At 40.3% G+C, this 15,666-nt stretch overlaps 1 protein-coding gene across 1 annotated transcript in view; it reads left to right on the top strand.

The window, feature by feature from the left end:
* TMEM232 (transmembrane protein 232) overlaps positions 1-11,186 on the top strand; it is a 303,917-nt gene extending 292,731 nt beyond the window's left edge. The window contains 1 exon segment of the mRNA XM_030193465.1: positions 10,511-11,186. Coding sequence (XP_030049325.1) covers positions 10,511-10,660 — 150 coding nt within the window. The 3' untranslated portion in view covers positions 10,661-11,186.
* Positions 11,187-15,666: the final 4,480 nt, after the last annotated feature.

The following is a 15,666-nucleotide window of genomic DNA, read 5'->3' as shown; positions in this document are numbered from 1 at the left end:
TATCTCGTTCATAGGGCTATGTTTTACCCATATTACTTTGCTTATGAACAAAAAATCATTTGAATAAATGTATCAAAACAATCAGTCTTATTGCCGTCCTCCCGCGGCCCCGCGCAGTTTGGAATTCGGAGTATTGTGTAGGACATGGGCGACGATTTGGGAGAGGAATGGTGGCATGAGCCCGAGCAGCAAGGAGGAAACAGCGGAGGTGATACCCCTGTTTGACAATCTTATTGGGCAAAATCTGAAGAAGCCTATAATAAGGCGAAACGATATGGGCCCCGTTGTTGTTTATTCAATTTAAGACTTGCTTAACCAGAGGGGTTATTGCACTACTTCAGTGAAAGCTAAGTTTTGAAGTTTTTACTGTCATTTATCTATATCGTATTATCTAACAAATATTCAGCAATAAGACTGATTGTTTTGATACATTTATTCAAATGATTTTTTGATCATAAGCAAAGTAATATGGGTAAAACATAGCCCTATGAACGAGATAGGACCGCAGACCGCATAATCTCTTGTAGATATTAAAGTCTTGCAGGTCAGACCTCGGTTTATCCTTGGTCTCTGAGGGCTTTACCTATATTCATTAAGAACTGCAAATTATCTTACCCTTTGGGTTTTATTTCTTTGCTGCTCTCCAGTATTGTGGTATTAGATTACGGAAGTAAGGAGAACAGCTCATACTGTTTTTTTGACAAGATTATCCTCCAGTCCTCCCTATTCCTTGCCAAACAGGAATATTATTCTCAATTAACCAATTCTCTTAGCTCCAACCCTCGTCGCCTCTTCCCCACCCTCAACTCCCTACTTAAGGTGCCCTCCGCCCCCACCCCCCCTCACTCTCCCCTCAAACACTTGCTGACTACTTCCACGATAAAGTGCAGAAGATAAACCTCGAATTCACTTCCAAGCCTTCTCCTCCCTGTGATTTCTTAACCCACCCCCTCAACCAACCTAACCCGGCCTCCTTCCCCGAGATCACCGAAGAGGAAACTGCTCGCCTTCTTTCTTCCTCTAAGTGCACCACCTGTTCCTCTGATCCCATTCCCACCAATCTGCTCACCAACATCTCTCCTACGGTTAACCCCTCAATCTGTCACATCCTCAACCTCTCTCTCTCCACTGCTACTGTCCCTGACACCTTCAAGCACGCTGTAGTCACACCACTTCTAAAAAAACCATCACTTGACCCCACCTGTCCCTCCAATTACCGCCCCATATCCCTTCTAACCTTCCTCTCCAAATTACTTGAACGCGCTGTCCAAAGCCGCTGCCTTTTTTTTTTTCTTTTGTTACATTTGTACCCCGCGCTTTCCCACTTATGGCAGGCTCAATGCGGCAGGCAATGGAGGGTTAAGTGACTTGCCCAGAGTCACAAGGAGCTGCCTGTGCTGGGAATCGAACTCAGTTCCTCAGTTCCCCAGGACCAAAGTCCACCACCCTAACCACTAGGCCACTCCTCCACTTGATTTCCTCTCCTCTCAGGCTGTCCTCGATTCGCTTCAATCCGGCTTTCACCCACTACACTCGACAGAAACAGCACTCTCTAAAGTCTGCAATGACCTGTTCCTTGCCAAATCCAAAGGTCACTATTCCATCCTCATCCTCCTCGACCTATCTGCCGCCTTTGACACCGTCAATCATAATTTACTTATTGACACACTGTCCGCATTCGGGTTCCAGGGCTCTGTCCTCTCCTGGTTCGCCTCGTATCTTTCCCAACGCACCTTCAGAGTATTTTCTAATGGCTCCTCTTCCACCCCCATCCCGCTCTCTGTTGGGGTTCCTCAAGGATCTGTCCTAGGACCACTTCTTTTCTCGATATACACCTCTTCCCTGGGCTCGCTGATCTCATCACATGGTTTCCAGTACCATCTCTATGCCGATGATACCCAGCTTTACCTCTCCACTCCCGACATCACAGTCGAAACCCAGGCCAAAGTCTCGGCCTGCCTTTCAGACATCGCTGCCTGGATGTCCAACCGGCATCTGAAACTGAACATGGCAAAGACTGAGCTCCTTGTCTTTCCACCCAAACCCTCCTCTCCTCTTCCCCCACTTTCCGTCTCTGTTGACAACGCCCTCATCCTCCCCGTCTCTTCAGCCCGCAATCTCGGAGTCATTTTCGACTCCTCCCTCTCCTTCTCTGCCCATATCCAGCAGACAGCTAAGACCTGCCGCTTCTTCCTCTATAATATTAGCAAAATTCGCCCATTCCTCTCTGAACAGACCACCCGAACCCTCGTCCACTCACTCGTTACCTCTCGTCTCGACTATTGCAACCTCCTCCTCGCTGGTCTCCCACTTAGCCACCTATCCCCCCTCCAAACTGTCCAAAATTCCGCCGCATGTCTCATCTACCGTGTGAACCTATACTCTCATATCACCCCTCTCCTCAAGTTGCTTCACTGGCTCCCGATCCGCTACCGTATACAGTTCAAGCTTCTCCTACTGACCTTCAAGTGCACTCAATCTACAGCCCCCCATTACCTCTCTACCCTCCTCTCCCCGTATGTCCCCACCCGTAACCTCCGCTCTCAGGACAAATCACTCCTATCTGTACCCTTCTCCACCACTGCTAACTCCAGACTCCGCCCTTTCTGCCTCGCTTCACCTTATGCCTGGAACAGACTTCCTGAGCCCATACGCCATGCACCCTCCCTGCCCATTTTCAAGTCCTTACTCAAAGCCCATCTCTTCTCCCTTGCTTTTGGCGCCTAGCCACTCTACACTGACTACAAAGCTTGTTACCTTTAGATTGTAAGCTCTCTTGAGCAGGGACCATCCTTCCCCATGTTTAAACTTGTACAGCGCTGCGTAACCCTGGCAGCGCTATAGAAATGCTAAGTAGTAGTAGTAGTTATCATCAACGTGTAGAGGGTAAGCCTATCTCTGGACAGCCTTTAGTTGTTCGCTTCATGAGAGGTTTGCTTTTGTCAAAGCCCCCAGTTAAACCTCCACCAGTGTCATGGGATCTCAACGTTGTTCTCACCCAGCTGATGAAAGCTCCTTTTGAGCCACTGAATTCCTGCCATCTGAAGTATTTGACCTGGAAGGTCATTTTCTTGGTGGCTGTTACTTCAGCTTGTAGAGTCAGTGAGCTCCAAGCCCTGGTAGTGCAAGCACCTTATATCAAGTTTCATCGTAACAGAGTAGTCCTCCACACTCATCCTAAGTTCTTGCCGTAGGTGGTGTCGGAGTTCCATCTGAACCAGTCAATTGTCTTGCCAACATTTTTTCCCCATCCACATACCCACCCTGGTGAAGACAAGTTGCACACCTTGGACTGTAAGAGAGCATTGGCCTTTTATGTGGAGCGGACGAAGCCCTATAGACAGTCCGCCCAGTTATTTGTTTTTTTTTAAAATCCCAATAGGAGAGGAGTTGCCATCAGAAAACGCACAATCTCTGATTTGCTAGCAGATTGCATTTCCTTTACTTATGCCCAAGCTGGGCAGACTCTAGAGGGCCATGTCACGGCTCATAATGTCAGAGCCATGGCTGTGTCAGTGGCTCACTTGAAGTCAGCTTCTATTGAAGAGATTTGTAAGGCTGCGGACGTGGTCATCAGTCCACACATTCACATCTCACTACTGCCTTCAGCAAGATACCCAGCGCAACAGTCGGTTTGGGCAGTCGGTGCTGCAGAATCTGTTTGGGGTTTAGAATCCAACTCCACCCCCCCTAGGACCATTTTTATTATGTTCCAGGCTGCACTCTCATGTAGTTGTGTTTCTTTTCAGGTCAATCTATGTTCTGTTCTCGCCGTTGCGAGTCCCAATTGGCCAATGTTCATTGTTTTGAGTGAGCCTGGGTGCTAGGGATACCCCAATCGTGAGAACAAGCAGTCTGCTTGTCCTCGGAGAAAGCGAAGATACTTACCTGTAGCAGGTATTCTCCGAAGACAGCAGGCTGATCCTCCTCCCCTTTGGAGTTGTTCTAGTTATCTGGTTTGCTTTTTATTAAACTGAGGATGACACGCTCATGCGGCGGGCGGGAAGCCATTCGCGCATGCGCAGTGTGCTCTGTCCGCGCTCCGGAGTGTTCTCAAAGATTCTTATTTTGCTTGCAAAATGTTTTGCCGGTCTCCTGGGCCGCCGCGGGCGTCGATCCAATCGTGAGAACAATCGGCCTGCTGTCCTCGGAGAATACCTGCTACAGGTAAGTATCTTTGCTTTATTATCGTGTTGCCCAGTTTGTTAGCCTCCCTAATTTCTGATAACATTTCTACATCTATCTGTTCATCCTGGCCAGGCGGACGGTAGTACACTCCTATCACTATCATTTTCCCCTTTACACATGGAGTTTCAATCCATATGGATTCCAAGATGTGTTTTGTTTCCTGCCGAATTTTCAATCTATTTGATTCAAGGCCCTCCTTAACATACAAGCTACTCCTCCTTACTCCCCGAGTGGTCACTGACCTTTTTTCAACTCAGATACACTAACCGCTGTTACCACTTTTAAAACAAATAGGAGGAAATATATTTTCACTCACAGAATAGTTAAGCTTTGGAATTTGCTGTCAGAGGATGTAGTAACAACGGTTAGTATATCTGAGTTTAAAAAAGGTTTGTACAAATTCCTGGAGGAAAAGTTCATAGTCTGCTATTGAGACAGACATAGGGACACAAATGCTTGCCCTGGGATTTGTAGTATGCAGTGTTGCTACAATTTAGGTTTCTGCTAGGTACTGGTGATCTGACTTGGCCACTGTTTGGAAAACAGGACACTGGGCTAGATGGACCATTGTTCTGACCCAGTATGGCTACTCTTATGTTCGTATGTGAAAGATGAGTTACATTACGATTTCAAGAGTCATCTATATTTCTTGGTAATATTTCCTCTCAAAAGTTAGCAAGAACATCAGGATCTGTAAGATTATGTGTGATTATGTAGTGTGACCCTCATGCAGCCTGGGTAGAACATTCAAAAATGAGCATTTACTTCTTCTAGTTTAGGTCTGTAGGCTAATAATTGTTTATGCAATTGTGCAAAGGTTTTATTAAGAACTGGTACAACTAGAATGGTGTTACCTTCAAGTTTGATTGGAGCACAGGATCTGGCCTTTTGCATTATTTCCACAGCTTGATTAAACCTTAGAAGCCTGACCACAACAGGCATAGGAAATTTGTCATTTCGACTCCGATGCGATGTGATGCGTTATGTCCTTCAAAATCGTTATTGAATTTGAGCTCGAGCAGTGAAGGTATGAATGTTTCCAGAAATTTAGGGGGTCCTTTACTAAAGATTAACTCGAGTTATCTGCAGCAGGGCTCATTTTATTCCTATGGGCCCTACTGCAGATAACTTGAGCAAACCGTTAGTAAAAGACCCCTTTAATGATTATCTTGTCCCTCTCTGCCTTCAAGTAATCCAAGAATATGAAAATTAATATCTCTTGCTCTGTTATTTGAGTCTTCTAGATCTTTCTCAAGTTAATAAATACATTTTACCTGGCGCCAGAGACCTTTAATGTTCTCATTTGATGCTTTATGCTTATTTTCTAGTATTTCTATGTGGGTTTTATATTGTTACCTCTTGTTTTATCATGGCCAAATCATCTTTAAGTTCCCTGGTATCCTCCTTAGCTTCCATAGTAGTTCTTTCAGCAGTTTTAATTCTTCCATAATGGTCTGTAAAGCACTATTATAATTTTTGCTTGCCATTGATTTTTTTGCATATCTAGAACAAATATTTTGGAATATCAAAAATTAAGTTTTCATATGTTAAATACCTGAATTATCATATTCTAGTACATATATCTATTATATTCAGGTCTTCTTTTAATCTTTAAATTATAACACCATGCAATTCTCATAAAACAATCTATTTATTCAAAAATATATTCTCTAATAAATGTGATTGTACTCAGAAAACAAACATAACCTCCACCAACTGATGGTCACTGTTATCTATCATCGCACAAGTCCCAGGTCCTCCAACGTTGTATCTGAATGCACAATGTAATACACAGTTGGAGGATTTTTGTTGATTATTGACTACAAGATAATTGTTTATGATTTTGTTTTATTTGAACAGTGCTGGTATTGTGCATGGCTTTTCTAGGGCTGGTTTCATATAGGCCGGGCCTGGGGAATCTTGCCCCAGCCTCTCAGCAGCCCTGGCTCAACAGCCTCAAATATTTTTTCTTAGCCTAGTCAGGTTTGCACATCTACTTTTGCTCTGAAGGCATCCAGTGTGTTTAACAGTTGCTTTGCTTTGTGAGGTAGCTAGGGAGCAGAGATAAAGACTGTGGCTGGTGTGTTTTAACCATTCAGTGAGTAGAAGCACTGTTACTCCATAGCTTGGAGAACTATGTAGAAAATTCCCCATACATCTGTTCCCCAGGGATCTGTCTGTCAAATCTCTTTGACACAGTTCAATTGCCTCATAGAATCAAAACCACACTGCTCCATATCATTAACCTTGGTAAACAAGTTCAGACTTTGCTATTTAATAACTCCACTGTCATTTTAGATGGTAATAATCTGTTTGGATCCTCTGGTACTGTGTGAACAGATTATTTAAGGTTTCCAGAGCCAACTGCTCTTCTGTCCAAAACTTGGCTTGTACTTGTGGGTTCTGAGAACAGTAAGTTCTATCAGCCAGATATTCAAGATGTTTCAGTGTATTAAATCATTCCTGTTCTACTATCTCCTTCTCTGAGTTCAAAACTTGACAGCTATCCTGAGCTTCATTCTATCTATCACAGGTTTGTCGTAACAACAAACGCTTGCCTTCTTATCTCTCCTAACAGAGTAAGTTCTATCTCTACTTAGGACTTTGTGTAGCCAATCACAGCAATGTTACAGGCTAACTATGTGAATGTGTCTGTGTCCAGAATTGGTTCATCCATTACTAATGTATACAGAAAATCATATTGATGTGATAATAAAAATATACTGAGCAGTCCTTTCAGTTCTAGAATAAAGAAACACTGGATGGTATATTAACATGACAATCCAGACAGAGGAGTTCTATCTTCCTGTGTGAAAAGCACAAGATTAATACAAGTCTAATCCATCCGTTCTCACTAACTTACAATACACAACACTTAAAGAAATAAAGTGACTGAAGTTTGCTTTTCATAGCATAGCCATGCACAAAATTACTGGCATAAAAATAACAACTCTGTTATCACTCAAGAACACTCTGGACTTCCAGAGTGTAAGACAAAACACACTGTACTCTAATACATAGACCAGAAAAAGATTAAAGCATGAAGGAAAAACAATTACACCCTGTGTTTCAACTCTTGAAAGCAATATTAATTACACAGTTTGTCGGTATATTAATTTTGATTAAAACCATCTTGGTGGGACCTCCAATTTCTGTAGGAGCAAATCAGAAACACACCACCTTCTGTAGGTAGGGACATGCAAACTGTATTATGGTAGCACCCTAGAAAATTAGGATTTAGTGACATTTCCCCCTGACTGGGCAGTCTTGAGTCCTTAGCTCCTGTACACACTGACAAACAACTGACATGAGTTCCAAATAATAAAATTAGAAGTCAATTTATGTACAAGCAAGGAAAACAACCAAGAATGAATATGGAGATAATTAGAATATAAGAGTTATGTACAAATGCTAGATAGCTTAGAATGAAGTTGTGGACAAATATTCTTTAAACATTGTTGTATGAACACTTGTTTCAGAGTAAACATACTCCCTAGGCACAGAAAATGAGACCACCTGCTAATTACCCACTAACACAACAGAACATGTTTATACAACCTGACAGTAAAGCAAGTCTATACTCTTTTGAGATGGAGATGTAGGCCAGAAGGTGGTCATGTTGGCCAGGCATGCTCTGAAGTGTTCCAACATTGAAGATATGAGTAGAGGAGTTCAGTGGAGTTCATGAGCTGATGAGACCATGAGGCAATGACAGCTCTGGGATCTGATGATAGTATCAGATAAATCTTGACACCCAGAGATGCTTTATATATTGTTCTGATAGAGGCTCTGTCTCCAAAGATAAGATAAATGATTGGTTTTGATCTGGGTGTTATGGTTTGAAGAATAACAAGTATGTCTTTTGACATTATCAAAGATGCAGTTCTTAGAACTCAGGGCTCTGAGCAAACAAGTCAAGGCTCCAAAGTGACTGTTGACTTGACCAGAAGTTCTTGTCTCTGAACAGGAGGTTCCTTTTGCAATGATTGCCCATCTCTTGCAACAGCCAAAGTGAGGCAGGAGTTGGCAAATACTGAGACAAAAGTTCATACAGCATTGACGCATTATCCATGTGCATCTGTGGTATGGAGTACAGGAGGTTAATAAGCTCTGTATTGTAATTGTATAGGCAGGGGCCTAACCCCTATAAAGCTGCATGGAGGCTATATTTTGTTTAAATTCCCATGAAAGTATATGATTACTTACTAGGCAAATGATTATGTTTATTGGGATCCCACTTAATTAGAAAAATTTCTATCAGATCATAATAGCTGATTAAGTTTGGAAGCTGAAATTTAGGAAGTCATAGTTTGATTTGCTGTGTTGTGGTAAGGGTGGGCTTTTTCACTTATTACTTGCTTGCCTGTTTTTGGTTTTCTTTAATTGGGCATCTTTTTCCTCTTAATGTGGACTTCTTCATTTTTGATGTGTTTGAATTTAGGGCTGTGCCAAATATTCATATTCGGTTGGATCTGGCCGACAAATACATTATTTGTGTTTGACATTCCTTAATAGTGATTTAAATTTGATTATGAATAATCTGGGGCTCTACTTTGCTAAATCCTACTGAAATAAATGATATATAATTTCACGTTGCTTTTTAAAATTATTTGTTATGTTAAAGCTTAATGGCCATTATCCATGTTTGGTATTCGGCCAATATTTTCATATTTCATATTTGGCCAAATACGCTATTCGGTACAGTTCTAGTTGAAGTTAGTTTTTGTTTTCTCTTACTTTTATCCTGATTTGCCTCATTTTATTTGGAATCATTACTTCAAAATCTGATTGAAAAAAAAAATCAAGAGACTATAGAACTAAGTATAAGAAGCTTTCCTTAACTGAGAAGCCCCAGTGTAAGGCCATAGTACCTTACACTCTTCACAAAAAGTGTAGCTAAGGAAATACAGTCCATGAAGTGATCAACCATTTTGAAGTACTTTTGCAACTTGCCATCTGTTCTTACATCTATGTTGCCTATAACATGCAGTAGTTGGGCCACGCATATGGACAAAGGGCACCTAGAAGCTATTTTAGTAAATGTAGGATATATTTTATTTATACAATTTGGGGGAAATGAAATAAGGTCTAGAGAAGCAAAAAAAAAAAAAAAAGAAGACCCTAAGTAGTTGAGGAGAGGTTTAGACAAGTAATGTTGACTCACAGAGAACATGAATAAACACTATAAATTCAAGAGCAGCTGCAACCCCCCCCCCCCCCCCCTCAGGGTTTGATGACCCCTACTCATGACAGTTAGTAATCCTCTTATTATGTGTCCCCAAACCCTATTGGGCCCCCTCCATCTTAGCCACTATGTGAATCAGCCATTGCCTACAGCTTTGTCAGACTATAGCCTAAAGTTTAACCTCACATTCTCTGTTCATTAACTGCTTAATAAAATCTGCAGCAGCATTCCTTTCATCAAGCTCCTTCCTCATTTCAAGCTATGGCTAATGCTAGAGACACCACACACAGAGCGAGCAAAGTACAAAATGTGATTCACACCACTTTTAACAAAGGATAGGGGGAATAGACCTCAGAAAAAATGATCTGCCACTGCAGGCCTGTGGCAACTAGACAATTTTTGTCTTGTGCCTATTTTCTATAATCATAGGTCAAAACCCCCCAGCCAACCACGAAGGTTGGACAAAATTATTCATATCCTTTAGTTGTATTTTTAAATCTTTTTTTTATTTGCAAAAGAAAAAAGAAAAAATAATCACTGTGTAACCAATACAATACACTGCCGAACATATAGAATAAATCAAAATTCAGCTTATTTTGGCTATCTGAGCTTGACGTGTATGTTTCTCCTGAATGGCAACCGGAACCCAACAGACCCATTTCACCAAAAGGCTTCTTCAGGGGATACCGAGTTCACAATTTGTGGATATTCTTACAGGCTCAGGAATACCGCTGTAAAAGCAAGACACAAAGGTTGCACGACCTTACTTCATTTCCCCCAAATTGTATAAATAAAATATATCCTACATTTACTAAAATAGCTTTTAGGTGTCCTTTGTCCATATGTGTGGCCCAACTACTGCAGGTTATAGGCAACATAGATGTAATGCTAGAGACACCCATATAGTCTTAGGGATATCTCTAGCATTAAGCAAATGCTAAAAAAGTTAGTGCGCCTACAGCATGGCTTAGTAAACAGGGCCCTAATACTTTATCACATATTACTAAATGACCACAATGATATTTTAGAAATCCTTGAAGTATCTTTTTACCTGGTGCCATCTAAAAAACAGCTAGATGTTTTATGTCTTCCTTTATTATTTTCAGAAAATCAAATGATTTTTTTTTTTTTGAACAGTGGGAAAAGGAGTTGCAGGTCTTAATTAAGGAAGAAGGAGATGTGTCAAACAGAGATCTTCAGGAAAAACAAACAAAGGAAAAAGATCATTTCAGAGAAATCATGAGGAAAAAAGTGGAGAAACTGAAGAAAAAAGACAAAACTCTATGAACTCCCTGCTATAGGTGAAAGAGAAAAATACCACACAATGAAATCATCACAAGGGGGTACTGGAAGCAAACTGTCAGTTTCTTAGCTAATTCATTTATTTTAAACTCACCTAGTTTGTTTATTTTAAACAAATTAAAAGTATCAATTATTATGCAGAGATGGATGTTAGTGAAATAAGTTGTGGCATATAGACAAAATGAAATGCAGTGCCTAGGATAAGTTTTCCAGATTCCTGACTTTATTTGCCAAAATAACCTGTCGCTTCATAGATTCTAAAGGGGAAATTTTTTAATAGCATGCATAGGTGTAAAGTTCTTAGATAAATTTGCCCCTGGAAAACTACTCACACACATTATGCACACATGCTAGCAAGTGGAAGTTTACCTGGGAAATTTTGCACACACAGAGCCAGATTCAGTAAATGGTGCCCCAAATTAGGCGCTGTTAAAGTCTGCACTAAGCTAGTATTCTGTAAAAGGCGCTTTGTGCAGAATGTCCTTTACAGAATACTGGCTTTAGCATACATTTTGAACCTAACTTTGGGCATGAGCACTTACATGTGTTATAAGCTGGTGTAAATGCTTGCGCCCAACTGATGACAATTAGGAATGCAAATGCTGGTATTCTATAACATTGGACCTAATTTCTGGGAATGCCCCGGCCCTCTCCTGCCCCTTTCATGGCCCCCTTTTGAGATGTATACTATAGAATTTAGCTGCACATTATAGAACAGGGAATAGTGAGATCCACGCATAACTCCTAATTATTGCCAAGTAAGTGCTTGTTAATTCCCTTAATTGGATTGTTAGCATCCAATTGACTAATTAGTTTATGCACAGATTTTGGATTCACACCCAAATTTGGACAACCTATATATAATCCTGGGGATAATTGTGAAAATGGAAAGTATGCATGTGTGCAAATCTTTTCTCATCTCTATCCAGTTGGGGAATACTTTCTCTTAGTATAGGTAAATTTTTATGTATAGGGGCTCTGTATGCATATGATTAGCCACACATAGGCAATTTTCTAAAAGCACATTTTAGTGTATAATGTACTATTTTATCTATGGCAATATCTTTAAAAATTGTCCACTAAAATAGTCATTTTGTAACAGGCTGCCTAACTTATGTATCAAATAGAAATAGAAGTTTTCAAAGGGCAAACACAAGCATACATTTACACTTGCTATTTAGTATATATAATTTTCCTTATTTCATATGCATACATATATGTTTTAGGAAGAATACATGTGAACATTAATCCTTTCTCAGCCTCATCCTAAGGGACACTTTCACGTAGTTTGGGTAAATATATGAATATAGAGCCTATTTCTGCTTGTAAGACAGTTTTACCTGCAGAAATGCCTTTTAAACTTGACCCGTAAAGTTTTTTTATATTTGTGTTTTGCAGTTTTCTCTGTTTTCGGATGTGTAACTTTTGTGCTTAGAATATGCTTTTTACATAAGTGTTTAGAGATGTACATAAGAGTAGATTATCACACTATACATTCTGTTTTCTTAGTAGTACAATGAAACGCATGTTATAATTTCTAACTGTAATTGTTTGAATTTAACTAGGGAGTAAATATTTAAGTACTTGTTAATTTCTAGGAAAACATTAAAATGTGTTTTTGAACTAGCAAGGATGTAGTTGAGCTGTAATGTATTAGATAAAATCTCAATAAAAACAGAATCAAAAGATATAGTCTTAAACTGCAAATATATAACCAGTGAAAGCAGAGTTTTTCAGTTGGCATTATCTGATTGTTTTTACTATTTACTGACTATTCTTTGTTTGAAATTGTTTTATCCTCTATGTTGAAGGATGTTATACCATAATAAAAATGTATTTTAAAAAACAACAAACGTAAAGAATCTCTTCTTCCAAATAAATTGAAAATGAGAAAATAAGCATTTTTGTTTGTATGTCAACATTTACTAATTTAGATGGTTGTTTACTAAAGCTTAGCTTGAGTTATCTGCAGCAGGCCCCATAGGAATAAAATGGACCCTGCTGCAGATAACTCCAGCTAAGCTTTACTAAACAGGGGGGGGGGGGGGGGGGGTAATCTGTTGTTCAGTATCTGGTAAATTTTTCTTCACAGATCTAGGGTGTTACTGTAACCACACAATATCCTCAAGGAATATTGGAAAACAAACTTACCTTTCTGAAAATGTCCTGATATAAACTATATAGTTCTTACCAGAATCTGGACCATTGAAGAGTGACAGCTAACTCATTTTTCTATGGAGTACAGCTATGACTATTCTCTCTCTACTTCTCTTAGGGGCCCTATTACTAAGCCGCGTATGCGCATCCTATGCACGTCAATTTTGAACTACCGCCCAGCTACTGCATGGCCCGGGCAGTAATTTCATTTTTATGCATGTCCACTAAGCGTGCCAGAAATTTTCTGGCGCATGGCGCTATCTGAGCAGTAATTGGCATTGTATGCACATAGACCTATTTCCGGTGCATGGTGCTAACCGAGCGATAATTGTCATTGTACACACATAGACCATTACCGCACGGTTAACGCGTGAGACCTTAACACTAAGTCAATGGGTGGCGGTAAGGTCTCAGGCCCACAATGGATGTGCACCAATTTTTATTTTGCCGCACATCCATTTTCGGCAAAAAAACAGAGGCCTTTTTTTTTTTTGCAGGTATGCTGAAATATGGACCTGAGTGCATCCAATACATTTGTCTACACCAGTGCAGGCCATTTTTCAGTGCACCTTGGGAAAAGGACCTCCTAAAGGAGGAGTAGCCTAGTGGTTAGTGCAGTGGACTTTGATCCTGGGGAACTGAGTTCAATTCCCACTGCAGCTCCTTGTGACTCTGGGCAAGTCACTTAACCCTCCATTGCCCCTGGTACAAAATAAGTACCTGAATATATGTAAACCGCTTTGAATGTAGTTGCAAAAAAACCTCAGAAAGGTGGTATATCAAGTCCCATTTCCCCTTTGTCTGCTGTCTCTTCCTTTCTCTCTCTCTTGATTGTTGATATTCCTTCTTGCTTCTGCTGTAATGGTAGGCGCTCCATTTTACAGCCACAACTAGTGACAATTTGTTACAAACTAATACCTATCAATGTAGTTCTCATTGGGGCACTTGTGACTAGCACTATTGATTGACTGAATATGTTTCTAAGGGGACTACCATTCCTATGTCAGAGATTGTCTTCCGAATATGTAAGATGTTCTTCAGATCTCAGTCGGCCACTTTCTTTTCTTATATAGTCAATGAGATCTTCACTCAGAGAAGGGAGAAAACTCTGTCAAATTGTTTATTATTTATGAGGTCAGGATGCCAGCCATCACCATTCACAAGTTTCCATTAAAATCATTTATCTTATTTTAAACATGTTAGAGGTAGATTTATAAAAGTAATTTGTGCACATATATGCCAAAGTAATCCCTCTTAGAAAATTACCCCACACATTAAAGAAATGCATTTGGTGTAGACATGTTCTGGGGCAGATGAACACATGTACATGTGAAGGGCAATTCTATAACTGGGCACCTACAACTATGTCAAATTAATCTTAGACTGTAGACACACTTCACTGATGCATTTCAAAGCTAGAAGGAGCTTGAAGGATGGGGACCTGTTTCACCCACAAGCTTTGTTAAGGGAGGTATCATCGGTGTAATATTGTGCTCATTCTCTCTTCGTCCCCAGCCCATTAGAGAGAATGAACACAATATTGTGCCAATGATACCTCCCTTGACAAAGCCGATGGGTGAAACGGGTCCCCGTCCTTCGAGCTCCTCCTACCTTTGAAATGCATCAGTGAAGTGTGTCTAAAGATTAATGTGACAGTTTAATATTCTATAGAAGAGTGGCATGTATTTGGAAGTGATCTTTGTTCCACCCACAATTATGTGCCATTTATTTATTTATTTGATACTTGTATCCTACATTATCTGAATACAATTATTCAGCTCTATGTGGCTTACATAAGTAATAAACAATACAAGTTAATATATACTACATGTTATGAAAACTGTAAGAGTTAAAGGAACATTCTTGAAAAAGTAGCGGTGAGAAGAAAGATCTTGGCTATAACCGATTTCAACTAATGAAGGAATTTATTGGAAAGAAAAGAATGTAAATGTACAGAAAATCAGCTGACATGCATAAGTGGTGGCAAATTGACTTTGGTATTCTGTAACAGCACATGCAAGTGGCATGATGTATAAATGCAAGGAGGTGAACACATGGGTGGTGCATGGGCAGTGCTTTCACTCACACACACAACATAAAGAGTGCTGTAAGTTACGCATGTCCATACTGCATTTATGCACCTACAGTTACACCAGATCTATGGCCGATGTAACTGCAGGCTTTTAAATATTGTTTGCTGATGCTCAGTTACACTACAACAGAGGCTTTCACTGTACAACATTGGGGTGCCTAAAATAAGGTTTCCACTTACAGAATTACCCCCACATTCCTCAATGTCCATGCCTTTAGGTAAAATTTCTGTTTTTGAAGTATTACTTTACAAAAAGAAGATGGCATAATTTTGCCTGGATGAGGACAAGCTAAACTGTAGGAAACACACAATAAAATATTGCCAACGCTTAACAGCCACCAACAAACAATATTTCTCTCAATGTATTGAACAGGCTGCAATTCAGTGCAGCACCTTTTCAGCATAGTAAACAGCCTACTGCAACCCCCACAACAGAACCAGCCCACCCAGCAATGATTTTGCTGCATACTTTTCCAACAAAATTAAAAGTCTCTGCCAGGATTTACAGGCCATCCCATCCAGTCTCAAATCAGCTATCTAGGAGCACACAAACACCCCCTCCTGACACAGACATGTGGGACTCTTTTAACCCAGTAACAGAGGAGGGCCTTGGTAAGTGTTGGAAAAATCAGCTAAAACCTCGAGTTCTATATTTGGAGTGCCTCAGGGCCCCCCTATTTTGCCATTGTTGTTTAATGTTTTTATGAGTTTGTTGGGAAATATCTAGAGCTCTTCACTATTT

This window comes from Microcaecilia unicolor, chromosome 2 (assembly GCF_901765095.1).
Source record: "Microcaecilia unicolor chromosome 2, aMicUni1.1, whole genome shotgun sequence".
Taxonomy (NCBI): domain Eukaryota; kingdom Metazoa; phylum Chordata; class Amphibia; order Gymnophiona; family Siphonopidae; genus Microcaecilia; species Microcaecilia unicolor.
Note: the sequence above shows the minus strand (reverse complement) of the source record. Positions and strands in the feature narration are given on the sequence as shown.